This window comes from Leopardus geoffroyi, chromosome E1 (assembly GCF_018350155.1).
Source record: "Leopardus geoffroyi isolate Oge1 chromosome E1, O.geoffroyi_Oge1_pat1.0, whole genome shotgun sequence".
NCBI lineage: Eukaryota > Metazoa > Chordata > Mammalia > Carnivora > Felidae > Leopardus > Leopardus geoffroyi.
This window is the reverse complement of record NC_059330.1, coordinates 8,702,976-8,728,646: the sequence shown is the minus strand read 5'-3', so window position 1 is coordinate 8,728,646 and position 25,671 is coordinate 8,702,976. Positions and strand designations below refer to the sequence as shown.

At 45.2% G+C, this 25,671-nt stretch overlaps 1 protein-coding gene across 3 annotated transcripts in view; it reads left to right on the top strand.

The window, feature by feature from the left end:
- Positions 1-24,004, top strand: part of TEKT3 (tektin 3) — a 36,319-nt gene extending 12,315 nt beyond the window's left edge. For all 3 annotated transcript variants that reach the window (XM_045487430.1, XM_045487429.1, XM_045487431.1), the window contains exons 3-8: positions 2,093-2,176; positions 7,434-7,504; positions 12,045-12,188; positions 13,709-13,931; positions 16,492-16,646; positions 23,668-24,004. In XM_045487430.1, the coding sequence (XP_045343386.1) occupies positions 2,093-2,176; positions 7,434-7,504; positions 12,045-12,188; positions 13,709-13,931; positions 16,492-16,646; positions 23,668-23,884 (894 nt within the window). In that variant the 3' untranslated portion in view covers positions 23,885-24,004. The remainder of the gene's footprint in view (positions 1-2,092; positions 2,177-7,433; positions 7,505-12,044; positions 12,189-13,708; positions 13,932-16,491; positions 16,647-23,667) is intronic.
- The last annotated feature ends 1,667 nt before the right edge of the window (positions 24,005-25,671 follow it).

Here is a 25,671-nt window from a genome sequence, read left to right as displayed (position 1 = left end):
GGTTCGAGCCCCATGTCGGGCTCTGTGCTGACAGCTCAGAGCCTGGAGCCTGCCTCAGATTCTGTGTCTCCCTCTCTCTCTGCCCCTCCCCTGCTCATGCTCTCTGTCTCTCTCTCAAAAATAAAAAAACATTAAGAAAAATTTAAGATTAGAGTTAGTCACATGAACAGGTACATCTCAGAAGGGAAAACACAGATGATCAACTAATATGAGCAAAAAAGTTGGGGCGCCTGGGTGGCTCAGTTGGTTGAGCATCCGACTTCGGCTCAGGTCATGATCTCACAGTTCGTGAGTTCGAGCCCCGCGTCAGGCTCTGTGCTGACAGCTCAGAGCCTGGAGCCTGCTTCTGATTCTGTGTCTCCCTCTCTCTCTGCCCCTCTCCTGCTCATGCTTTCTCTCTCTTTGTCTCAAAAATAAATAAAACATTAAAAAAAAAAGTTAAAATTCAGGGATAAAAATGAAAATTAAATCAATGATGTATCCATCTTTGGCCTATCATATCTGCAACAATGAAAACTGATGACATCTAGAGTTGGCCAAAGTATGGGAGATCGATACCTTTCTATGTGGCTGGTAAGATTAGTAGAGTCCTAATAGACTGTGGGTTAGTAGAAACTTACGAAAAGCAGGTTAGTGATACACATTAGAGTCATCAGCGTTCCTCTCAACCCCTTAATCCATCTTCTAGTAAATGTGACTTTTCCTATTAAAAAATATACATTCACTGAAAGATTTTGTTCAGTGACACTATGTCCAGATTACAGTATACATGCTATTATATTTTATGCTTAAAAGATTAAGATTATACAGTTGTTCCATGTCAAGAAATAGTCTTTGGAAAAGAGTATTTTAACATTTACATAATGTTCTTTCATACATAATTTATTGTTAGCAATCCAAGCTGTTTTCCACTGGAGTCATTAACCTACTTTGTCTCGAAGAATATTTTATGACCGGAGCCTACCATTTAATGTCAATCCTAAAAAGCATACTCTAAAATTGTGAGGACATTATAACCTTTTTTAAAAAATTGTTTTTAAACTTTTATTCAGTTTTCAGAGACAGAGAGAGACAGACTGTGAACGGGGAGGGGCAGAAAGAGAGGGAGACAGAATCCAAAGCAAGCTCCAGGCTCCGAGCTGTCAGCTCAGAGCCCGATGCGGGGCTCGAACTCATAAGTGATGAGATTGTGACCTGAGCCGAAGTCGGACGCTTTACTGACGAAGCCACCCAGGTGCCTCATAACCTTTTTTTTTTTTTAATTAAAAACAACAAACGAAACAGTGATAGGAATATAGCTAGACCATTTTCTACTTTTCTATATTTTTTCTCTTTAATGGACAAGGCACGTTATTTTCGTAATTAGGAAACAATAAATGGAACTTGAAAAATAATCATTAAGATTTTTGGCTACACAAATATTTTGACATCTTTTTTTTTTTCTTATTTTTTTTTCAACGTTTTTTTATTTATTTTTGGGACAGAGAGAGACAGAGCATGAACGGGGGAGGGGCAGAGAGAGAGGGAGACACAGAATCGGAAACAGGCTCCAGGCTCCGAGCCATCAGCCCAGAGCCTGACGCGGGGCTCGAACTCCCGGACCACGAGATCGTGACCTGGGTGAAGTCGGACGCTTAACCGACTGCGCCACCCAGGCGCCCCAGTATTTTGGCATCTTTAAAGGTAATAATTTGTTTCTTCCTCACCCTCAGTCGAAAATATGTGGAAATAATATCTTGAAAACTATGTTTCAGGTTGTCAGACTATTTCTGTAGAAGAAATTAATGCTAAGTAGTTTTCTCAGATGCTACTTTGTGGGAATCACGTAAATGTCATGTGCTTTATTTTGTCAACTTTCCAAATTAGAGTTTTTTTTTCACACTGATGTGAAGAGCTAACTCTATCTCTTAACTAGCAGTAGGGAGTTTCTTAGTTGTCATGGTGGGTCTCATACTAGATTTCCAAGAAAATGGCTTGAAAAATTGGTATTGGGAGTATCCACTGACTTGTTTTAGAAATAGGTCCTTAGAGCTGCTGGTCACTGATTTTAGTCAGTTTGGATTACTGCTTTCTGTTCTTTGTGTATCTGTAGGTAGCCCGAGAATGTCTATTTCATCGAGAGAAGAGAATGGGAATTGATCTAGTTCATGACGATGTGGAAACCCAGCTACTGACGGTAAATATGGGGGAAATGCACCAGTGAGGAGAAATGTAGTTGTAAACATGCCCTCAATGTATAGAAACAAACAAAAAATGATATTACATGAAGCCATTTATAAGTAAGAAACTATAGTATCCAAATGTTTATAGCATTTACAAAAGACACCTTTTTTTTTTTTTTTTTTTTTTTTTTTTGGTTATACACGTAATAGATGTTCATTGAGAGAGTTTGAAAGATACAGTATAGGATAAAGAAAGATAAAAAAAAATCATCTGAAGTTCACCTGGACAGAAATCACCTTTAATTTTGGAGAATTTCAGTTCATCCAGACAATTTCAGAGAATTTCTTTTTGTTAGTCGTACTGAGACAGCACCCAACTTAAAGACACACAAACAGGTCTTCAAGATTCGAATGATACTGTGTACACAATTTGAATTGTGGTGCATTGTTTTTCTGATAAATGCTCAATGATGTTTATTCTTAGATATGGTCATAGGGAAGGCACCACCGTTCTTTTTAAAGACTTAATTTTTTAAGAGCAGTTTGAGGTTCACAGCAAAATTGAGGGCAAGGCAGAGATATCTCAGTTAGCTCCTGTCCCCATCCGGGCACAGCTTCCGCCCATTACTAACACCCCCCCACCAGAGTGGTACCTTTGTTACAATTGACAAACCTACACTGGTCCATCAGTAACATCCAAAGTCCAGTTTTACCCTTAGGGTTCACTCTTGGTGGTGTAGATTCCGTGGGTTTGGACAAAGGTATCATAACATATCCATCATTGATGTATATGGTATTTTCACTTCCCTAAGACTCCTGTGTGCTCTGCCTAGTTATCCTTCCCTTCCCAAAGTGCTTTATTTAATTTAGAATTCTATTGGGGTCATTTTCCCATAGCATTAGATATACATGAAGGTGTGATTTTAAGGGTTGCATTGGGTTCCACAATGTCAAGGTGCTATCATTAAAAAAAAAAAAATCAATCCTCTCTTTTTGAATAGTGAAGTTGTCACCCTTTCTCACTCCCCCCCTTTTTTTTGCTATTTTAATAACACTGCAGTGTACAAAAATACTATTATTGATAACTGTATTTTTTCTGATTATTTCCTTAGAACACATTTCAAGAGACGTAATCGATATGTTAAAAGGCATGTGCATTTGGGAAGTTTTGATATATAGCCAAATTGCCATCTAGAAGCTGAGATATATATATATATATATATATATATATTTATATTCCAAACCTTATATATATTTCAATATATATATATTCATATATATAATATATATATATTCCAAACCTTATATATATATTTCAATATATGTATTCATATATATATATAATATATATATTCCAAACTTTATATATATATTTCAATATATATTCATATATATATATTCCAAACCTTATATATATATTTCAATATATATATTCATATATATAATATACATATATTCCAAACCTTATATATATATTTCAATATATGTATTCATATATATATATAATATATATATTCCAAACCTTATATATATATTTCAATATATATATTCATATATATATTCCAAACCTTATATATATATTTCAATATATATTCATATATATATATTCCAAACCTTATATATATATTTCAATATATATATTCATATATATATATATAATATATATATATTCCAAACCTTCCACCAATTAAATGTGATTTAGTTCTGAGTTCTTCGGCCTTCACTTCCCAGACTTACCCCCAGAAGATCTCTGCTATTCCTTTAGATGTCAGCCACGATGTGCCTTGAGCCCTTCCTCATCTTTTTTTTTTTTTTTTTTGCCAGATTCTCTATTATGTCTTAGTCCTGTGTCCCTAAGTCCCAGAAATGTATTTCTGTTGGGGTTATAACCCTGTCCCCCCTCCCCCACCTCTTTTTTTGGTTCCTATTTATGAAGCTTAAAAGTGTACTTTTCTTCTACCCTGATGCCTCCAGCCTTTCCCTTCCTAGTTTCGGCGCCACGGTTCTCCAGGCACGGTGCCATCGCTTGACCGTCTTCACCCTTTGTAGTCAGTCTGTAGCTCCTGTAAATTATTTCTCTGATTTGATTCCCACCCCTCTCCTTCCCACTCCGTTCTCCCTACTGGTCCTCCTTCCTAGCTGGTTTATGCAGAATCCCCAAATATCTTCCCTTCGCTCGGATCCATACTACCCATGATCACCAGAGGTTCTGTCCGCTAAAAATCTCTTCCCGGACTCCCGAATCTCTAGGACCTTCCATTGTCTGGCTCTTACGCCTTCTCCCTCTCATTTCCTACTCTGACCTGCTGAATTTCTGCCGCAGGCAATCAGTTCACTATCCCTGAACCAGCTTGGCTGGCCTTTCCGTGACTGGTCCTTGGTAAAAGACGAATCCTTGGTAAGAAGGGCAATTGGACTAGCTAACAGCCTGGACATCAGTAATGGTATCCTCGCAAGTTATCAGGGTTCCTTTTAACATTGTATTAAATTATTTTTAGTGATCTCTTGCCGTGAAGGGTCATAAGCAGAAGACTGTCCCTGGCTCTTCTGCTTTTCTTTACTGCCCGATTCTCTGAAAGAAATATGAGTGGAAATAAGAAACTCAGGGAAATTTGGCCACTACAGAGAGGCCACAATCTACTTTGTAAAAGCCACAGACCCCAACTGCTGCACACGAGTGATCAGGAATAGAGTATCCTGAATATATAGTAGAGTTACAAGTCCCTTCCCAGTTCGAGAACGATAATGTTGTCTAGACCAGTAGCAGAGGCTGCTTTATATCCAGATAACGAAATCTGCAACTAGAACAATGGTTCAACAGTTGAGGGGTACCTTGGTCATTGCCATTCGAGTAACGAGGACACCCATATCTTGCTCCAAGTAGTAATATTAGCATATCTTCTCTTTTTATCAGCACGACTCTACCTTTTTAGAATAATTAAATAAGCACCGGCAAAGACAAGAAGTAGTCTTAAAAGGCCTGCTTTTCGCAAAGGCGGGTGCCTCGACATATTTTCTCGTGAATTCTGTTGACTCTGACTCACATTCAATCAGTGATAGCCATCAAATTCTTCCAGAATGGCTTCTCTTGGGGAACCGATCAGGGTACCGTCTTTTTGGTCCTCCCAGGCCAGGCTAACTCCTTGACCTAGTTAAAGCCAAATGAACCTTTGAGTACCTATTAATATATGAACTAACACTGGGGACAGTTCCAAAGGTCTTTGGTTTTAGGCATTCTCTATTCCATGAACCCTTCTCCCCACCCCCTCCCACCCCCCCACCCTCTCTCTTTCTCCTTATGCCCCCCTCCCCTGCTTGTGTGCTGTCTAAGGGAAAAAAAATGGCCGCCCAGGTGGCTCAGTCGGCTGAACGTCTGACTTTGGCTCAGGTCACAATCTCACGGTTCATGAGTTCGAACCCCACGTCGGGCTCTGTGCTGATAGCTTGGAGCCTGGAGCCTGCTTCGGATTCTGGGTCTCCCTTTCTCTCTGCCCTTTCCCTACTTGCCCTCTCTCTCCCTCTCTCTCTCTCTCTCTGTCAAAAATAAATAAATATTAAAAAAAAGAATAAGAAGACTATATAGTTGAGTAGTAACTGATATTGGAGTGAAGAAGGCCTTTATAGTCAAATTAATGAAGGCAGAGACCAAAAGGGGATATTTAATAGATTTGACATTATAGAAATCATGACTGTCTATGTATCGAAACCACTATGCGAAAATACAAAGGCAAGGGGCAAACTGGTTAAAAATATACATATATTTTAATACTATATGTATTTATGTATACAGTTATGACTTCTGTGATGGGAAAGGATTGCATTTTAAATATATAAATTAATAAAAAAAAAAAACCCAGAAAAAGTGGAGACACAGGTGGTTCACAAAAGAAGAAAGCCGAACGATGAGCAAACGTGAGTCAAACTATTAATTCCATCACGTTTGCTGTTTGGGGGAGGGGTCCTGTCACCCCGGGAACAATGGAGAGGATCTGGTGGTGACCGCATAACAGGTGAGGTAATGAGGTGTACCCTCACTTGTGGTTATACAGGGGCACGGCTTCTGTGAAGGGCAGTTGGGCTGTATTTGTCAAAACCTCGACAAAAGGCATACCCTTTGGTGGTGTCCAAATATTGACTGAGGGTGTTCATCACGGTATTGTTTAATGTCATGGGGAAACGTTCAAGGTTCAAATGAAAAGGCAGGCCACAAACAAGTGCGCGTAGTGTGATCACTCTGTGCTTGAAGTAGTGGCAACAATGACCATGGGCGCTTTTGAAATGTCTTCTCTCTCTCTTCTTTTTTTTTTTAATGTTTTTTTTTTTTTAATTTATTTCTGAGACAGAGAGAGACAGAGCCTGAGTGGGGGAGGGGCAGAGAGAGAGAGAGAGAGACTCAGAATCCGAAGCAGGCTCCGGGCTCTGAGCCATCAGCACAGAGCCCGACGCGGGGCTTGAAGTCACAAACCGTGATATCATGACCTGAGCCGAAGTCGGGTGCTTAACAGACCGAGCCACCCAGGCACCCCTGAAATGGCTTCTTGCTGCTGTCTTGGGTTTCTGGGTTTTCTTATGTGAACACGATCTTCAGAGGGAAGCGAGAAATGTTTATTTAAAACATCTGTGATACAACACATGCTATGTAATAGTGCATGTATCCTGGTGGCATCTGAATGCCATGCGCTTGGACAAGGAGAGAAACTACAAAGGTGTTTATAGGAGTGTGAGAACTGAACTACAGGGCACAGGCAGGGCCGAGGGAGTGCTGGCCTCCCAGTGTGGAGGTCAAGTTTCCATTTGGACCAAAGAGCTGGGTGTGTTGGAGGTTACATGCCCCGCCAGAGGGAAGTCCCTTATTGGCTGTTCCTCTGTCTCCCCAGCTTATCGTCTCTGAAGAGTAGTTGTTATAAAAGAAGCCTGCGTTAAATTCACCAGAATGTCTGTATTTACGTACTGTTTGATTGTTTTGATTAAGGACCAGAGATAAAAATAAAGAAAAATGCGACAGTTTTATCCCCGTCCTGACTAGTTCCTTCATGTAATTTTCCGGTAGCCCCAGAAAAGGGAAACTCTCATTCTCATGTTTAGATTGCAGCATCATGAGGGGATGTCGGTAATTAAGTGGATGTAAAAACTGTTCTCTTGTTTTTATTTGACGCTTTCTTTTTTTTCCCCCCAGGAACCAAGTTGCCCTTTATTGATGTGTTGTCACGTTGTTGGATGTTGTACCTGATGATGAAAAACGTTAATGTGTTTTGTTTTTTAATCGCATAGGAGGTTGACATTATTCTGTGCTGTGAAGAAAGGATGAAGCTTCATTTGGATAAGGCCATCGCTCAACTTGCGTAAGTTGTAACTCTATGTACAACGTAAAATCACGTCTCCAAACTGTGCTATTGTGCCTCCTGTTTACATTTCTCTTAGCGTCTTATGTAAGGATTTGTTGTAGATGGATACACATACACACACGTGCATGCGCACCTATACATTTTAATTTTATTTTAATTTTATTTATTTTATTTTTAAAAAGTTTTATTTCTTTTACATTTTAAAAAAATTTTTTTAATTTAATTTTTTTAAATTTCCATTCAAGTTAGTTAGCATCTAGTGCAACAATGATTTCAGTAGATTCCTTAGTGCCCCTGACCCATCTAGCCTCTCCCCCCTCCCACACCCCCTCCTGTAACCCTCTGTTCTCCATATTTATGAGTCTCTTCTGTTTTGCCCCCCTCCTTGTTTTTATATTCTTTTTGTTTCCCTTCCCTTATGTTCATCTGTTTTGTCTCTTAAAGTCCTCATATGAGTGAAGTCATGTGAGTTTTGTCTTTCTCTGACTGACTAATTTCACTTAGCGTAATACCCTTCAGTCCCATCCACGTAGTTGCAAATGGCAAGATTTCATTCTTTTTGATTGCCGAGTAATACTCCATTGTGTATATATACCAACCACATTCTTTATGCATTCATCCATCGATGGACATCTGGGCTCTTTCCACACTTTGGCTATTGTTGATAGTGCTGCTATAAACACGGGGGTGCATGTGTCCCTTCGAAACAGCACATCTGTATCCCTTGGATAAATACCTAGCAGTGCAATTGCTGAGTTGTAGGGTAGTTCTAGTTTTAGTTTTTTGAGGAAACTTTATACTGTTTTCCAGAGTGGCTGCACCAGCTTACATTCCCATATACATTTTTATTTGGAGGTTGAAATGAGGTTTTTTTCATTTCTATTTATTTTTGAGAGAAAGAGAGAGAGAGAGAGAGAGAGAGAGAGAGAGAGAATGTGCACACCAGTGGGGGAAGGGCTTCAGACTTGGAGTTGTCAGTGCAGAGCCCTAGTCAGGGCTTGAACTCAAACTGTGAGATCATGACCTGGGCCGGAACTGACTGAGCCACCCACGTGCCCTGGAGTGTTTGCTTTAAGTTCATAGTTAAAGAAATCATTTTAAGATGATAAAGAAAGGATTTCTGCCCTAATTTGGAGACATGGCTAAGATTTCTTTCAACTCAGGCTTTCATTCTTTGATGAGAGAGTGACTGGTATATATTCAGCCCAACAGTTGGAGAAGTAATGAATTGTGGCTCACTTTAATGGTGATTTCCATAACTCTTTAAAGACTCAGACTTCCCTGATCTCCCACGGTCCCTGGCACATGCTCCCCAGTGCTCTGGTTGTGCTATTACAGCACTGACTGCTTCCCATTGCATTACAATTGTTCGCCCATCCTACTCTCTACCAGAATACAAATTCCTCTTTTCTTGCCAATAGCAGATAGGAGGTATTTACTACTTATGGTGAGGATTGGGGCAAGGCAGAATAATAATCAAAGGAAGGTCTTAAGCAATGATAAACAGCTGTCAGCATAGAAAACACATTGGTTGAGCCTCTTCCCTAACATGACTAGAAAAATTAATGTTCATCTGGTTATGGGTCATGGAAAGCAGCATCGAATATGTCATCCAAAGGAGAGGCTGCTTCTGCTTATATTAATGTTATCAAGGATAATGTGGGATAGCCTACAGGGTATACCTAAGTGTCATAGAGGTATCTGTACTGTCTGTATTGTTTGCTCACTGTGCCCATCAGGATTGATGCTCTGAAGTTTGGCGAGATTTAGATGGCTGAGATCTCTCTCTCTCTCTCTGTCTGATTGGAAAGGCTCTTTAGTACAGAAATACTGAGGAGAGGTAGAAGATTAGTTAAAGATGACTGAGTGTACATGGTTTGGTTGACCATATGCAGTTTTCCTGAGCTGTAACCACAAGGCAGTGCAGTTCTGATATTACTTCTTGGCTTCTGTTCCCTGGGAATCACAGAACCACAGTTTAGCATGGTTCACAGAATCGTGTCTGTTCTCTCTTCTCCAGGTCCAGTTCCCAATCCTGTTTTCTTTATAACCTGAAACCTTGCAGCTCATCTTCCATGTTCTTCAAGCTTCTTGCCCAGATTGTTCTACTGTGGAACAGCCACATCTTCCTATCAGTCTCATTTATAAATTGTCTCATTCCCAGCCATTCCTGGCCCTGTTCAGGCCTTTGCAGAAAGCTGTGTCTCCACACGTGCACTTGTTTGGAACCTTTGTTAGCGATGCTTTAAAGACCGTGGCTTTCATTTCATACACAGTGGGCAGAATGTCTACCTCATTTCCTGGGTTGGTTTCTCCAGGATTTGTGGGGTTGCCTACATGGTCTTTGGGCTTGGTCCAGGAAAGGTGATGGGAGGAGAGTTTCGTAACTTTATTTGCTTTGGAACACACAACGAAAGCCTCAATTTGGATCTCAGTTGAAAATGGAATGTCATTAGGCAGCAATATGGCAGCCAGGATTTTTCCCATCTTGGGTTATAAGATAGGTTGATGGGATGCTGCCTTTAACACCTTCCTAAGGGAGTTTCTGAGGTCAGGTCAGAGGAAGTCCAGGGCATGTCAGCCCAAGAGAGGAAGGCTATGGGGCATCTTGGTCCCAGACCACAAGTCAGAAAGGCCTTAATCTTAGAGTTTCAACAGAAGAACCTGAAGCAGGAGACTGAACGCAGAAATAGCAAGGGGAGGCAACTCTCCCATCTTTCAACTTTTGCATGTGTTTTAGAGTTCCCAAAATTGTTTTAGGATTCACAAAATGCAGACTACTGGCATGTTGCTACCCTCATTTCCATTTTATGGAAAAAGAATCTGCTCTGATAGGTCAGTTGACTTACCTAAAGGTACAGGCAGCTGGGATTAGTCTAGTCAGTTCAACACAGGCTCTACCAAATGGCTTCCATATGCCAAGACCGTTCTGTGTGCCAGGAATACCGAAATGATGAAGACCATCCAGTTGTCCTGCGTTTTCAAATACTATCTAGATGCTAATGATCCCCCATTTTTTATTTCCATCCCAGACCTCTCTCCCAAGTTCCAACAAGCTCCTTGGTAGCTCCACTTGGATGTCTAATGGACGCTTGAGCTCAATGTATTGGCTGAACATCCGTTTTCTCCCCAGCCTACTCGCCCACAGCCTCACCCATCTCTGTTGATGGAATTCTGCTATTCCAATTACTCAATGTCACCTCTTTATTCTCCGTTGATGTTTAAGCTTCTAGGAGAGATTGGCTCTCTCTTTAAAACACTCAGAATCTGAACGCCTGTCACCTCCTTCACCACTACCCTGTTGGTCAAAGCCACTACTATCCTTCTCCTGCGTAACTTAACTGTACCCATCTGCTAATGGGTCTACCTGTCCCCTGCTGTCTGTTCTCAACCCAGCACCAAATGATCCTTTAAAATTGTAAGTCAGCGGTCTCTCCCTTCACTCGGAACAAAACCTGACTCTTTCCAACATCCAGCAAGGTCCTGCCTGATCTATTTCTTCCTCCTGCAAGTCTTTGCTCAAACACTGCCTCCTTAAGGAGTCTTACTCTGACCGTCTTGTTTAAATAATCACTCACACTCTTGTTTCCCTTTCCCTGCTTTGTTTTCTGCCTTGCTCTGCTAACGAACCACGTGATTTCCTTATTCCTTAGGGGTATTGCCTGTCTCCTCCTGCTAGAATGTCAGCTTCTTTAGAGAAGAGATGTTTGCCTTGTCCATGGATGCATTCGGGCTTGGAGAACGGTGCCTGACATGTAGTGGACACTCAGGCATTTGTTGAATCGACTACTGCCTGAGTAAAGATGTGGCTCACCCGTCACCCATGCCCACCCCATGGGCCTATCTCTCTCGTGGTGAACTGCTGGGTCTCTTCTCTGGCAGAGCAAGAAGCACCATGCATCTGAGAGCTTCTTCCTTCCCAGAAGGGTGGCTGCTGGAACATATGAGCCTGGGGGCCACCAATTCCTGATCTGCTTTCAAGCACTCTCTCCCCTGCCCCAGAGCTTCATTTTGACTCTTGGTTTCTATCTCCTGGCAAACTTCTTCAGCCTCCCGTGAGCACAAACTGAAGTCACTTTTAGATGGAGGGAAGCTGGCTTTAAATGTCTCAAAACTTCTCACAGAGTGGGACTCAAAGAATGGAGGGATTAGGATATAGAAGAGGGAAAAGAAGAAGGAAAGAGAGGCACAGGTGTGGACAGATTACTTTAAACCAGTATCCTTCCTGGAACAGGGCTTGTGTTAGGAAGATGGGCCCCAGCCTCAGGGCTTCAAACCTTCTGTTTGTCTACACCTCTTCTCTCCCAAGCCCCACCACACACCATGGGAGGGGCAGTGTGGGCAGGGTTCTAATTACTCGCATGTATGGACACCTTCAGGGAGGGCGCCTGTTAATTGGGAAGCTGGACGTTGTGTGCAAGAGGAGAGACCCAGACCGCAGTGGTGGGTGGGTCCCTGCACAGAAGGGCATTTACCCTTCCTCATATCAAATTGTTGCCTAAACCTGAAGTTCCGTTTCCCCCACTCGGTGTTACAGAGCTAACAGAGCTTCCCAGCACGAGCTGGAGAAGGACCTGAGTGACAAACAGGCAGCTTACCGAATCGACGATAAATGCCACCATCTGCGCAACACGTCGGATGGTGTCAGCTACTTTCGCGGAGTGGAGAGGGTCGATGCGACGTAAGTTGGGCACGAAGCACTTCTAGGATTTTGATGTCATTTGATTCGTTCTCTCTCCCTTCAAAATGACGCAGGTTAGAAGTGGAAAACATGGGAAGAGAAGAGATCCTCCCTGCTTTGGACGGATCTTCAGTAAGCGTGCATATTCCTCCGTCAGGCCTTGACTCTAGCATCCTGTATTATTTTGTAAAAGAATATTTGTTGTTTACACTTATTGTGGCGAGCACTGAGTAATGTATAGAATCATCAAATCACTGTGTTGTACACCTGAAACTATTAGGACGTTGTAATCCACTGTACTTCAAGAATACATATTTTTAAAAGCTCAAAAAAAGAATATGTGTTTATAGTTCTACCTGTGAAAATAACAGCTACTTGAAGCAGAAACTGTGGGATAAAAAAAAACAGCTTCCTGTTTTATTATCACTGCTTGTTGCTTAAAAAAAATTTTTTTTAACGTTTATTTATTTTGAGAGACAGAGACAGAGTGCAAGTGGGGGAAGGGTAGAGAGAGCAGGAGACACAGAATGTGAAGCAGGCTCCAGGCTCCGAGCTGTCAGCCCAGAGCCCAACTTGGGGCTTGAACCCACAAACTGTGAGGTCACGACCAGAGCCGAAGTCGGACGCTTACCCAACTGAGCCGCCCAGGTGCCCCATCATTGCTTGTTGCTTTAAATGTTGAACATTAAACTTGTTCCATCAGTGGTTTCCATGCCAGGCCCCTGGATGCAGTCTTGGGTTCATGGTCTTTTTCCAATCATTCCCTTTAAAAAAAAAAACCCAACTTGATTGAAGTGAAATTCACCTACACTGAAATACATTTGGTGTACATTTGGGTGGGTTTTGACAAATTTCTATGCCTGTATCACCATGACCACAGTTGAAATGAAGCATATTTTCCTTGCCTTGGGGCACCTGGCTGGCTCAATTGGGTAAGCATCTGACTCTTGATTTCCATTCAGGTCATGATCTCACAGTTCGTGAGCTTGAGCCCGCATCGGGGAATCCTGCTGGGGATTCTCTGTCTGTCCCTCTCTCTCTGCCCCTCCCCCCATGAATAAATAAACATTAAAACACGTTTAAAACATGCTCACCAGAACATTATCATTCTCTTCACTCTTTGCTATTCCAGTAAAGGGTTATTACTATATTACTGTTTTCGTTACTACTTCCTTGATTACTCCTGAGGTTGGATGTTTCTTCATATGTTTATTGGGCCAGTGAGACACATTTCTTATGACTCAACACGCTGATACCCTTCATCAATCCCCCCAGGCCTCCCGACTGGACTTAGTGTATGCTTTGGATTTACAGAAACATTAGCAGGAAAATAAGGAACAATTAAGAAAAGTTTTCGACAAGCTTTGCTCTGATGTTTATATTTTAGGCAATAAAACCAGGATTCATTGCTATGGGGTTCTGTCTTTCACAAAATGAATGATTTCCTGCAGACCATCTAGGCTGATTCATCCTTGTCACCCACGTATGATTCTACTTTTTTTTTTTTTTTTCCCCTCCAGGGTCTCAGTGCCCGAGTCCTGGGCCAAATTTACGGATGACAATGTTCTCCATTCCCAAAGTACGCGAGCGGCCTCTTCCAAGCTAAGGGACGACATTCACAACCTGTTGGTTGTGACTGCCAATGAGATGTGGAATCAGTTCAACAAAGTGAACTTGTCTTTCACCAACCGTATTGCTGAGACTGCAGATGCTAAAAATAAGATTCAGATTCACTTAGCGAAGGTAAATCAGGTGCCCGTGGTACCCCTTGGCTGACCCGGATAGATGGGGCAGGGGGCTCTGAGATCACAAATCTCTCACCGCTGCCGCCGAGATGCCGTAAGACACATGACCTCCTGGCCATCCAGACTGAGAAAAATTAAAGCCAGTACAAAGCACGCCATTTATTTTAGCCAGGTAGCCAGGTGTCAAAATGAAATCGGAATCCACTTGTGTTTGGAATACAAAGAATGCACTGTGCATGGAAAGGTTCCTAGTAGTTAATAGAAACAAAAATATTATGGTTAAAGTTTAATGGATCGCTGGATGTAACTAGGAAGGGAATGTATTATTAGAACATATGGCAGGGATGTTTTCTGTTCAATTATTTCAGGCCCTTTTTCTGGCATACAAAACCCAAACCAGGAAACGATTAGGTGGTTCAAAGTGTTTCTGATATTGAACTTCTTAAAGTGCTCTAAGCATGAACGTTTTACGACGACAATAAAAGGAAGGACTTCAGCAGAAGTCGAGTGTTTCAAGATAAACAAGGAGCTCTTTCTTTCGCGTCTCTCTTGGAGCCGTTATGATTTCTGTGGATTAGGCTGCGTATGGGTTTTCATTTCTTATTTTAAGAACCTGACGCATCCAGCCATGTTGCTGGAAGGTGATATTATCCCCCTGGGGGCACCAGGCTCTCCTGGATGGCAGCAGTTGAAGTCCCCTTCTCCTGGTGTCTTCTTTGGGCAGGAGATCTGCTGAGCCGGGCAGTGCGCTACAGAAGAGAGAAGTAGGATCGTCCGTCGTGTCCCCAGGAAGCTCGTATTTGTGGAGCTTCCCAGCGACACACGGGAAGCTCATGAACAATTAGTAACGATAGCAAGTTATAAACCGCGGTCGCCAGATACTAAATACAGAAAGCGTCACCGGGGTCTGGGGAAGGAAGCGAACATTCAGGCGGAGTGACGTCTCCAGCAAAGCCTCAGGAGGTGGCCGGTCAGAGGCGGAGGTCAGGTGTGTAAACGGATGGCGTGTGTCCTGGGAAGAGAAACTTGCCAAGGCGGGCTGGAGCCACAGGGTAGGAGACATCAGTGGGAAGGTGTCCACGGGGCAGTCCGAAGCTATTCCAAAGGCCTCTAGAAGGCTCGCGTGATCGGAGTCCCTTTGTTCAACGAACCTGTATTTACTTCTGCATCAGTTGGCTAAGGTTGTCGTAACAAAGCACGACAGACCGGGTGGCTTATACACCAGAAATTGATTTTCTCACAATTCTGGAAGCTGCAAGTCCCAAGATCGAAGAGTCAGCAGGGTAGGGTTGGTCTCTTCTGAGGTCTCTCTCCTTGGCTTACAGATGGCCATCTTCTCCCTATGTGTCCCATGCTCTTCCCTCCGTGCCTGCTTGTGTCCTAATCTCCTCTGCTTATGAGGACACCAGTCGTACTGGACTAGGACCTACCCTAATGACCTCATTTAAAAAAATTTTTTTTTAATTGTTTTTGAGAGAAAGAGAAAAGGCACATGAGCGGGGAAGGGACGGGGGGTGGGTGGAGAGAGGATCTGACGTGAGGCTCGAACCCACAAACTGTGAGATGGTGACCTGAGCCGAAGTCGGATGCGTAACCGACTGAGCCCCCAGGCGCCCCCCCCCAGGCGCCCCCCTCCTCCCCAATGACCTCTTTTTTAACATAATTGCCTCTCTGAGAGGCGCTTTCTTCAAATACAATCACATTCCGAGACACTGGGGTTAGGACTTGGACACAGGAACTTTTGGGGGGCTGGGGAAGAGAATAGCATTCAGACCCTACCAGCTGCATTCGAAGTACTATGCTGGGCACTTTGGCGGGTAAACACATATGGGCAACACATTGGTCCTGCCATCTTGTATCTTAGAGAGACCCAGAGGTTGGGTGACCCTGGGATGTGTCTCCAGGCCACAGGAAGGTGGCCGAGGAAGGGAAGAGTGGTGGACGGATGGGGAGAATTGGGAGTGCAGAGGTCAAGGTCGTGGCAGAAGGCGGAATGGTCAGGGTCTAGGAGAAGAGACCAGGGAGGGATCCAGGGTGATGCAGTTTGGGGGCGGGGGGAACCCTCTTTATGAAAAGAGAATAGAAAGTCAGGACCCCCAAACTTCCAGTGCTCCTCTCACGCAAGTGAGACACCCAGAAACTTGAACTTGATTGGCTTCAAGGCAAATCGTCCACCAGCAGGAAAACGCCTCTATGAGGCTATAAGAAGACAAAGAGGCAGGACGTCCTGATTGAGGAGGGAAGTAAGGGCCACTCACACCTCCTGCCTTAGGCACACACGCGCGCTGCTAAATATTTAACAGGTGATCTAGCGGTTGTGGGTGGGAAGGAAGCTCCAATTTGCAGTCTTTGCTCATCTCTATCGTGTAAATACTCTCCCCACCTGGCAGGTGGCACCTGGACCTGGGAAGAGATGCCCACAGTCAGCTCTCCGGAGATTCCCAAGGGACGGGGCTGGGAGGGATCAAGGAGCTCAGAGAAACCCCCTCCCCACGGGAGGGCAAGGGGCCCTCTCCTCAAATGCAAGAAGCCTCAGGCATTTGCTCCTCTCCCTACAGACCCTGAAGGAGATCTTCCAGACTGAGATGACCATAGAATCCATCAAGAAGGCCATCAAGGACAAGTCCGCCTTCCTGAAGGTGGCTCAGACCAGACTGGACGAGCGCACCAGGAGACCCAACATAGAGCTCTGCCGGGACATGGCTCAGCTATGGTGAGGCGGGAGAGCGCCCCTGGCAGGAGGGCCAGGCTGGGGGGGATGCGCCTGGGGGGGCAACCCACCAGCCCGATGGTGGCTCTGTGGTCTTCATGAAGGCGCTTCCTGCTTTCACACCGGTCAGATCGCGGAGCACAGTGATGCTGATTCTGTAGGATCCTCCTTCAAGAGTGTTCGTAATTATTCATGATGGGCACGACGTTGCAATTGAGGAGGATGAATGATAATTCTGGGGGTGGGTGGTGGTGACGGAGGCCCCACAGTTTGAAAGTATTTAATGCCACTGAACTGTATGCTTACAAACAGTTGAGATGGGGGCGCCTGGGTGGCTCAGTGGGTTCAGCATCTGACTTCGGCTCAGGTCATGATCTCCCAGTCCGTGCATTCGAGCCCTGCATCGGGCTCTGTGCTGATGTCTCAGGGCCCGGAGCCCGCTTCGGATTCTGTGTCTACCTCTGTCTCTGCCTCTCCCCTGCTCATGCTATGTCTCTCTCTCTCTCTCTCTCTCTCTCTCTCTCTGTCAAAAATAAACTTAAAAAAATTTTATAGTAAATAAATGGTAAATTTTTTGCGTGCACAATCCACCACAAAAAAAAAAAAAGGAAATGATACCAATACTATATGCAAAAAAAAAATGATAACAAACATTGAGGCTCATTCATTGGGGTCAGTGGGGCATCCAGGCTCCTCTGCACTCTCCTGGGGTCTGGGGTTTCCAGAACACCTCTCTTATAAGTACCTGTCTTGTAAGTGTTGTTTCCTGTGTGTATTTCAGTGCCTGGGACTCATCAGAAAAGGGGCGTGTGGTACCAGTTCCAATGACCCCTGTCTATTTGCTCTCACTCACTCGTTCTCATTGGCCTCTCTTGGCATTTAATATCTCCTCTCCTCATCAAGACCATCATCGTGGTCCCCTAGGACCCTTTTTGTTAGGCTCATTTCAGTGTATTCTGTTCTCAGTAGAAATCAAAAGCAGCTGGCCCTCGTCACGTCCTGCACATACACAGGAACAGGAAGAGTCGGAGGCCGCTGAACGCTAGATGCATCTTATTAGGGTGATGATTTTAACTTCAAACATCCCTTTTTGGGATGGGTTCCTGGGGAATTGGCCAAAGCTTCCCCCCACCCCACCCCACCCCCTCCGCTCCGCCCCACATTCTGGCTTCACGTCCAATTTCCCAACACCTGCCAGTTTGCCTTTTCTTTCTGGATTTCATCATTGCCCTTCTCAGGTCAGGAAAAGCCCCGTGTGGAAGCAAATCGAACTTATAGCAAGTGGAGGCGCAAAGGGGCTGCGCTTGAACTTCCAGATTCCTTTCTGGTGCCGGTGTTGGGGGGGTGGGGGGGAAGGCCGCCCGCTGGTCTTGTCTCCCGCCTGGTTCCCAGATGGGGTTCCCTCATCATCACAAAGGATTTATCCTAGGGCTAAAACAGCTTTGAGCCCCGGCCAGAGACACAAGTGTGGGTTCCTCGGAGGCCAAGGGAGATGGCTGTGAGGGCAACAATCCAACGATGGTGAAGATAAGAAAGAGGGCGATGGCCGGAATAGAGTGGCTGCTTGGCTCTCGTTCAGTGCCGGGGCCTGTCCTCAGCCCTCCAGGACCTCACTGACTACCCGCATTTTACAAACAAGGAAACTGAGGCACCAGCGGGTTGAGCGACTTGGCGCGTGGAGACGCAGAGTGAGTCCTTGCCCACCGCACTGCAGAGCCCCATTCAACCCAATCAACCATCTCTCTCCCGGTCTCTCACGGGGGTGGTGATTGTACCATCCCCCTACAGCGGGCCCATCTCACCCGACCTCCTCAACGTCCGTGTGGAGTGAGTCGGCAAAGCAGGAACTGCACCCCCGTCTCCCTCGCAGAGGCTGAGACAGAGGGTCACAGAGGAGATCGTTCCTGCAGAGCACCGTCCCCGCGCAGTATGGACGTTGTGTGCGTCGGATGCTAAGAAGCGTGCTTCAGCAGATAGGCCAACGGAGCGGCTGCCTTTCTCCTGGCGGGGCGGCCATCCGGGCCATCACAGAGCAGCGCACCCAGGCTGGCACCACGCTTCCCCAAGTGGGTTCCAGGGAGCCCCTCCTCACACGCAGCCCGGGCATTATTCGGGGTGAGCTGACCTCCGCCACCCTGGAGGACAGGCAGGTCCCCCGACGGCCAGTCTGCAGCGCCCGTTTGCTTCCCAGGACGCCGGCAGTGAGAGCAAGGCCCATCCGGCCCCTTTAGGATTTGCTGGCAGGTTGTGGCTCTCTGAAAATATTATCAGGGGACGCTGAGCGAAGTTTCCTTCTCTGAGAGTTTCTGCAGCGGCACCAGAAGGGGAGACGGGGATCCATACATTGTTCACACTGCCCTCCGACCGACACACAAGGGGCTGCTTTTTAAAAGGTTTCTGAGCAGCCGTCTAAGTCGTCTAAGCAGACAAGGAGGCATTCAGGGCTGCGTGATTGTTACTTTCTTCCCCCTTCAGGGCTACGCAGAATTCACTCTCCCTTTGCTTCCTGTAGAACCCACAGTATGTCTGTTGCCCCTGCCCCTTTCCTGACCTCAGGACAAAACCGACTTTTGTTTCCGTCAAGATTTCTCGTTAAAGTGTTGTTGCCAAAAGATACGGTCCCAGAGGAACAGCCGTGGAATTTGGGATGACGATTGAGGGAGGGGATCATTTTCCTCATTCACCCTCATCCTTCGGAGAGGAACCCTTTGGCCGTGTAGACGAAGAGACGAGAAAGACCGTGGACTCAGGGGAGTGAGTGAAAAATTGCAGTTTTCGTGTCTAGACTTTTGTTTTCATTTCAAGTTTTCCGAAGGGGTTCTTTCAAAAGCAATGCTAAAACACTTTTGGCATCTTTGGTGGGAGGCCAGACCAGGCTCTGCTTCACTTAAATAATCTTGGTACGTTAAAAAAAAAAAAAAAAAATGACGGTAGCTTTATTTGTATTTGAACGCAAAATGTTTTTTCAGTTCTGTAATGCCCCTCCCAAAATGAGTGGTTTCAGCAGAACAGCTCTCTGTGATCTGTGGAGAACAAGGAAGCCCGCGGTCAGATGTGGCCTTGAAAGATGAGTGAGAAGGGGCGTCTGGGGGCTCAGTCGGTTGAGCGTCCGACTTCGGCTCAGGTCGTGATCTCACGGTTCGTGGGTTCGAGCCCCGCGTCGGGCTCTGTGCTGACAGTGTGGAGCCTGCTTGGGATTCTCTCTCTCCCCCCTCTCTCTCTGCCCCTCCCTCTCTCACTCATGCTTTCTATCTCAAATAAACAAACTGCAAATTTTTTTTAAATGGTTAAGATGGTAAATTCTATGTTGCGTGTCGTCTGTTGCAATTAAAAAAATAGTATCCTGAAAAAATCGCACATTTATCTGGAATTCAAATTTAACTGGGCATCCTGTATATTACCGGGCAACCCTACATTGCGGGGATTACAAATAGGAATGAGACGGTCTTACCCAACGGGGTCCTGTATCCTGCAGCCAGCTTCCCGGGTCTCTGCTTCTGTGTTTTGCTTGCAGGGAGCGGAGAGGGTAGGGGCAGGAAATAGGACCCAGTTCCTTATTATGGCCAGTGAGGCTCCTTATTTCCTTCTTGGTTTCCTGGATAACCGCGTGAAGCTTGTCAATTCATGTAGACCGCCTGCCTGTGGAGAGGGCAGTTCATCAGTCCCCCAGCTCAATTTCCTTGTCTGCAAAACAAGGAAGCTGGGCTTGATGACCTCTCACATTTATTTTCCAGCTGCAGGGTTCTGTGAAGCTATACGGTTGCCTTGGTACAATGATTTTCTCATGGCCTGGGTGTTTTTCTATGATGGAGAAATCCCTTTCTATCTCTAGGGACACCGTATCTTTATTCTGTTCATTGTCACTGTTCTCTTTATATTATTACTGTCTATTTTATGTTTTTAGGGGCGCTCGGGTGGCTCAGTCGGTTAAGCGTCCGACTTCGGCTCAGGTCACGATCTCGCGGTTTGTGAGTTCGAGCCCCGCGTCGGGTTCTGTGCTGACAGCTCGGAGCCTGGAGCCCGCTTTGGATTCTGTGTATCTCTCTCTCTGCCCCTCCCCTGCTCACGCTCTCTCAATAATAAATAAACGTTAAGAAAATTTTTTAAAAAGTAGGCTCCATGCTTAATGTGGGGCTCAAACTCATGACCCTGAGATCACGAGTCACATGCTCTACCAACTGAGCCAGTCAGGTGCCCCTGTATTACTGTAGATTTTGATTAATTCCGTGCCCCTCCAGTCTGCTGACAAATGAATTCCCAAATAAAGAAGACGTTAATTTTTTTTTTAAAGAAGACCTTAATATTGAATCACTAGTTATAATTTGGTAAATTTGAAGTTGTGTTTTCAACAGATTAGAGTCAGACAGGGGAGCAGCACGGTAATTAAAAGCAGCTGGAGGGGGCGCCTGGGTGGCTCAGTTGGTTAAGTGTCCGACTTCAGCTCAGGTCATGATCTCACAGTCTGTGAGTTCGAGTCCCGCGTCGGGCTCTGTGCTGACAGCTCAGAGCCTGGAGCCTGCTTCAGATTCTGTGTCTCCCTCTCTCTCTGTCCCTTCCCCGCTCATGCTCTGTCTCTCTCTGTCTCAAAAATAAATAAAAACATTAAAAAAATTAAAAAAAAAAATAAAAGCAGCTGATGGCTAGTTCCATGCAAAACTATAAGGAGAGTTACCTAAATTCCTATGCCTTGGTTTTGTCATCTGTAAAATGGGGATAATCGTAGTATCTACTTTGTGGTGTTGTGTTGGGGATTAAATTGTCTGATCATGGAAAGTACTTAGGACTGTATATGCATATGCATATATATTTATATATATATACTACATGTATAGAATGTATATAATACACATATACATGTTATATACTATATTTATATATAATAAAGTAGTTAAGAAGTGTGTTGCTATCATTATTATTGTCTGTTTTTTTAATTTAAAAAAATCGTTTTAACATTTATTTATTTTTGAGAGACAGAGAGAGACAGAGCATGAGTAGGGGAAACGGCAGAGAGAAAGGGAGACACAGAATCTGAAGCAGGCTCCAGGCTCCGAGCTGTCAGCACAGAGCCCGACACGGGGCTCGAACTCATGAACTGTGAGATCATGACCTGAGCTGAAATCAGATGCTTAACACACTGAGCCCCCCAGGCGTCCCTGGTTTTTAAATTGTATTAAGTTTATTTATTTATTTTCAGAGAGACAGAGACAGCATGAGTGGGGGGTGGGGGGGCGGGCAGAGAGAGGGGGAAAAAGAGAGAGAATCCCAAGCAGGCTCTGCTCTGCCAGCACAGAGCCTGATGTGGGGCTTGAACTCATGAACCGTGAGATCATGACCTGAACTGAAATCAAGAGTCAGATGCTTAACCGCCTGAGCCACCCAGGCACCCCTATTATTGTCTTTTTATAAACTGTTTCCTATTCTTTCTCTTAAGTGACCACGTAGTCCTCTTTCCTCAGTGTAATTGGCCAAATCCGTGGGTAAAGGAGCGCCTGCTTAACTGCTCCTCAGGAAGAGAAAGACTTTCTAAATACAAACACGGTGGAAGGAATCACCAAAAGAGAGAGAGAGAGAGAGGGAAAGATTTGGCTTACTGTAAAAAATTGAAATCCATACGTATAATAAAAACATCATAACCAAAATCAAAAAGGCAAAAAACAACTTTGGGAAAACATTTGCCAGAAGGAAGGCAGACCAAAAGCAAAACAAAACAAACAAACAAAAAAAAACAGCAAAAAAACAAAAAACAAAAAACAAAACAAACCAGCATGCCTAATACTGGAAGAGCTCTCTGCAAATGAATAAGACACAAGTAATACCCCAGTAGAAAAGAGAACAAAAGAGAGAAGTGGCTCAGAGCAGACCAGGCAGTTCACCGTTGACAAGGTCAACAGACGTTTGGCGAAGTTTCACTGATACTCACGGAAACAACAATTAAAACAATATTGACCCATGTAACTTGAGGAGATGCTATAGGTTTTTCCATGGAATGAATTTTTTTTTTTCCTCTTTTATCTTAATGAAAAACGTGTCATGTTTCTTTTTACCGCCACAAGGTAATTGGAACTACAGCCTGTTCCACAGTTTTATGTAGCTGATTTCAAGCACGATCAGTTTCCGGTTTATTATGTTTTCCGCCTTTACAAGTACGTTGACTCTGGGAACTTGAGGCCTTACCTGGGGACGCTGCTGGGGGGCAGGGGCATTATGATCTGAGGAATGTCCCATTAACTAACCCCTCTCACTGTCCCCCCCCCCCCCCCCCCCCGCCCCCAGGCTATGTTGACAGTTTGTGCTGCATTTTAGCCACTGAGTAAAGTCCCTAACAATGAAAATAATTTCCATGATGAAATAAATATAAGAAAGGCCAGCTGAGCTTTGATTCCCCCCCCCCCCCATTTTTACTATTTAAAAAAATATCACACTGTCACAGGTTTACAAGTTTTGCCTCTGTTTTAAAATATGACATTTTGGGGGCGCCTGAGTGGCTCAGTCGGTTAAGCGTCTTGACTTCAGCTGGTTCATGACCTCGTGGTCCGTGAGTTCGGGCCCCCGTCGGGCTCTGTGCCGACAGCTTGGGGCCCGGAGCCTGCTTCGGATTCTGTGTCTCCTTCTCTCTCTGCCCCTCCCCCACTTGTGCTCTGTCTCTCTCCGTCTCTCAAACATAAATAAATGTAAAAAAAAAAAAAAAAATTAAAGAAAAAATATAATATTTTTTTAAAAGTAGAATCCACTCCCAGCGCGGAGCCCAGCGTGGGGCTTGAACTCCCAACCAAATCCTTGCTTTTTGGATTCTGGGTGTGGTTAAGGGGCGTGGCCCCGGCCTGGTACCGGAACCACAAGGGAGCCCAAGCACTGGTTCCTTTTTTTCTGACGTCGGGGTGCCCTTGGGGCTGCTGGGGGCCTCAGCCCAGCAGCCACCATCCAGTGGGAATCCAGGAACCACGCAGGCCCTTCATTCAGCACATAGCCGGTCTCGGGGGAGTGACTTCCGCCAACCTAACCGGGCGCTTCTCTGCCTCCGCAGCCTTGTCAATGAAGTATACGAGGTGGACGACACCATCCAGACCTTGCAGCAGCGTCTGAAGGAGGCAGAGGACACCTTGCAGTCGCTGGTCCACACCAAAGCCACCCTGGAGCACGACCTGGCCGTCAAAGCCAATTCCCTGTACATCGACCAGGAAAAGTGCATGAGCATGAGGAAGACTTTCCCCAACACCCTTCGGTTGGTGGGCTTCTGTTAGGGACCTCCCCCCCCCCCCCCAGGAGGAGGGCAAAGAGAACCAAAGCCACAGGGCTTTGGTGGCAGCATTGAAATCAGCTGCTCCTCTATTCACTTATTAAAGGATTGCGTTGATAGAAAGCGTCCTGTCCTGGAAAGTCTTATGTTTCCTTCCAAACCTTAATTTTCTACTATTTACTAGGCTTCTGAGCTATAGGAAGGAAATAAAGACACCCGATCTAAAGGAGAAATTTAAAAAGAGAGAGAGAGAGAGAGAGAGAGAGAGAGAAAGGATTATTTGTATTATCCTCGTTATTCTCTGTGTAACACGAATGGGTTGGGAAGTAGAAATGTATCTCCTCTGAGGGTGGTGGGGGCCGGAATCACAGATAGGGTGGATTTTCAGCTCTGCCTCGAAGGAAACAGAAAAGGAGAAAGACCCTTGGGTACGTGGGGTACCTTGGGGGTAGTCTGAGCCAAAACACAGGCGGAAAAATACACAGTGCGTTGGGAGCCATAGTCAAGGAGACCAGGCTGTGATTCATGATGGCGGGGCACGTGAGGTGGGGAGGCCTTCAACTGCAGGTCAAGGAGTTGGGGGAGGTCCGGGCGGGGAAATGGCCCGATGAAATCACGACTGAGCAATGAACTCAGAGAGGTGGCCGTAGAGGCAAAGACGGGAGAAATGCAAAGCATATTCTAACCCATCGACGGGACTTGGGGAACTCTTTCCAAGGGAACTGAGCGTCAAGGGGTGTGGAATGACAGAGGCGTTGACCCTGGATGAGCTGCAAAATGGGGCATTGCTTGCATTCCAGGAGGTCCTGTGGTATCTCAGGAGTTGTTTTGCTTAAGTAACTTTTTCTTTACTGTAAATGAAAAACATTTGCATGCCGTATTTTGGAAACTAGAGAACACAGGCACACACAGACTCCTAAAACACACCCCTTATCATAACACCCAGCAGTGATCATGGAGGTTTGTCAACATCTTACTGCCTGTGCTTTTTTTTTTTTTAATTTTTTTAATGTTTATTTATTTTTGACAGAGAGAGAGAGAGAGAGAGAGCGCATGAGCAGGGAGGGGCAGAGAGAGAGGGAGACACAGAATCCGAAGCAGGCTCCGGGCTCTGAGCTGTCAGCACAGAGCCCGACGCGGGGCTCGAACTCACAGACCGCGAGATCATGACCTGAGCCCAAGTAGGACGCTCAACCGACTGAGCCAGCCAGGCACCCCTTACTGCCTCCTGAACTTGCATTTAACCATCTGGAATTCAACCTCACAGGATGTCGACAGCGTTTGAATCCTTTGATGCAGAAGCCCCGACACGGAAGGTGGGGTTACTGGAGGGAACGGTTTTCTCTCTGGGTCTCCTGCTTCTCGCTTAGGGTAGCCCCGTGTCTCCCATTAGCTAGCTAGCATCTCCGCGTGTTCTCTCTGCTCTCATCCAACCGCTGATTAACCCCAAACCCCATCTCTCTCTGTTTCCTAAAACTTTCTCAGACCTGGATCAGTCAACTTCACGAAACGTCTCAAAAGGCTAGTAGAGTTGACGTAAGCACGATAAGCTCGGACCAGGGTTCTTTTTGTGGTCTCAGTATATCATTTTAGAAATCAGACTGTAGGCTTTGCACCCTCTCCCTTCGCCTCTAATGGAAACAAAGATGTCTAAGTGCCACTCGAACACTTAGGCAATTCGAGCGATGAGGTGTGGATGGTCATCAGTTTTAGACGATAGTGACCATAAATTCCGCATGTCTTTTATTTGTTACATGCTTCGGGGAAAATCTTGCTGACATTTTCCATGAA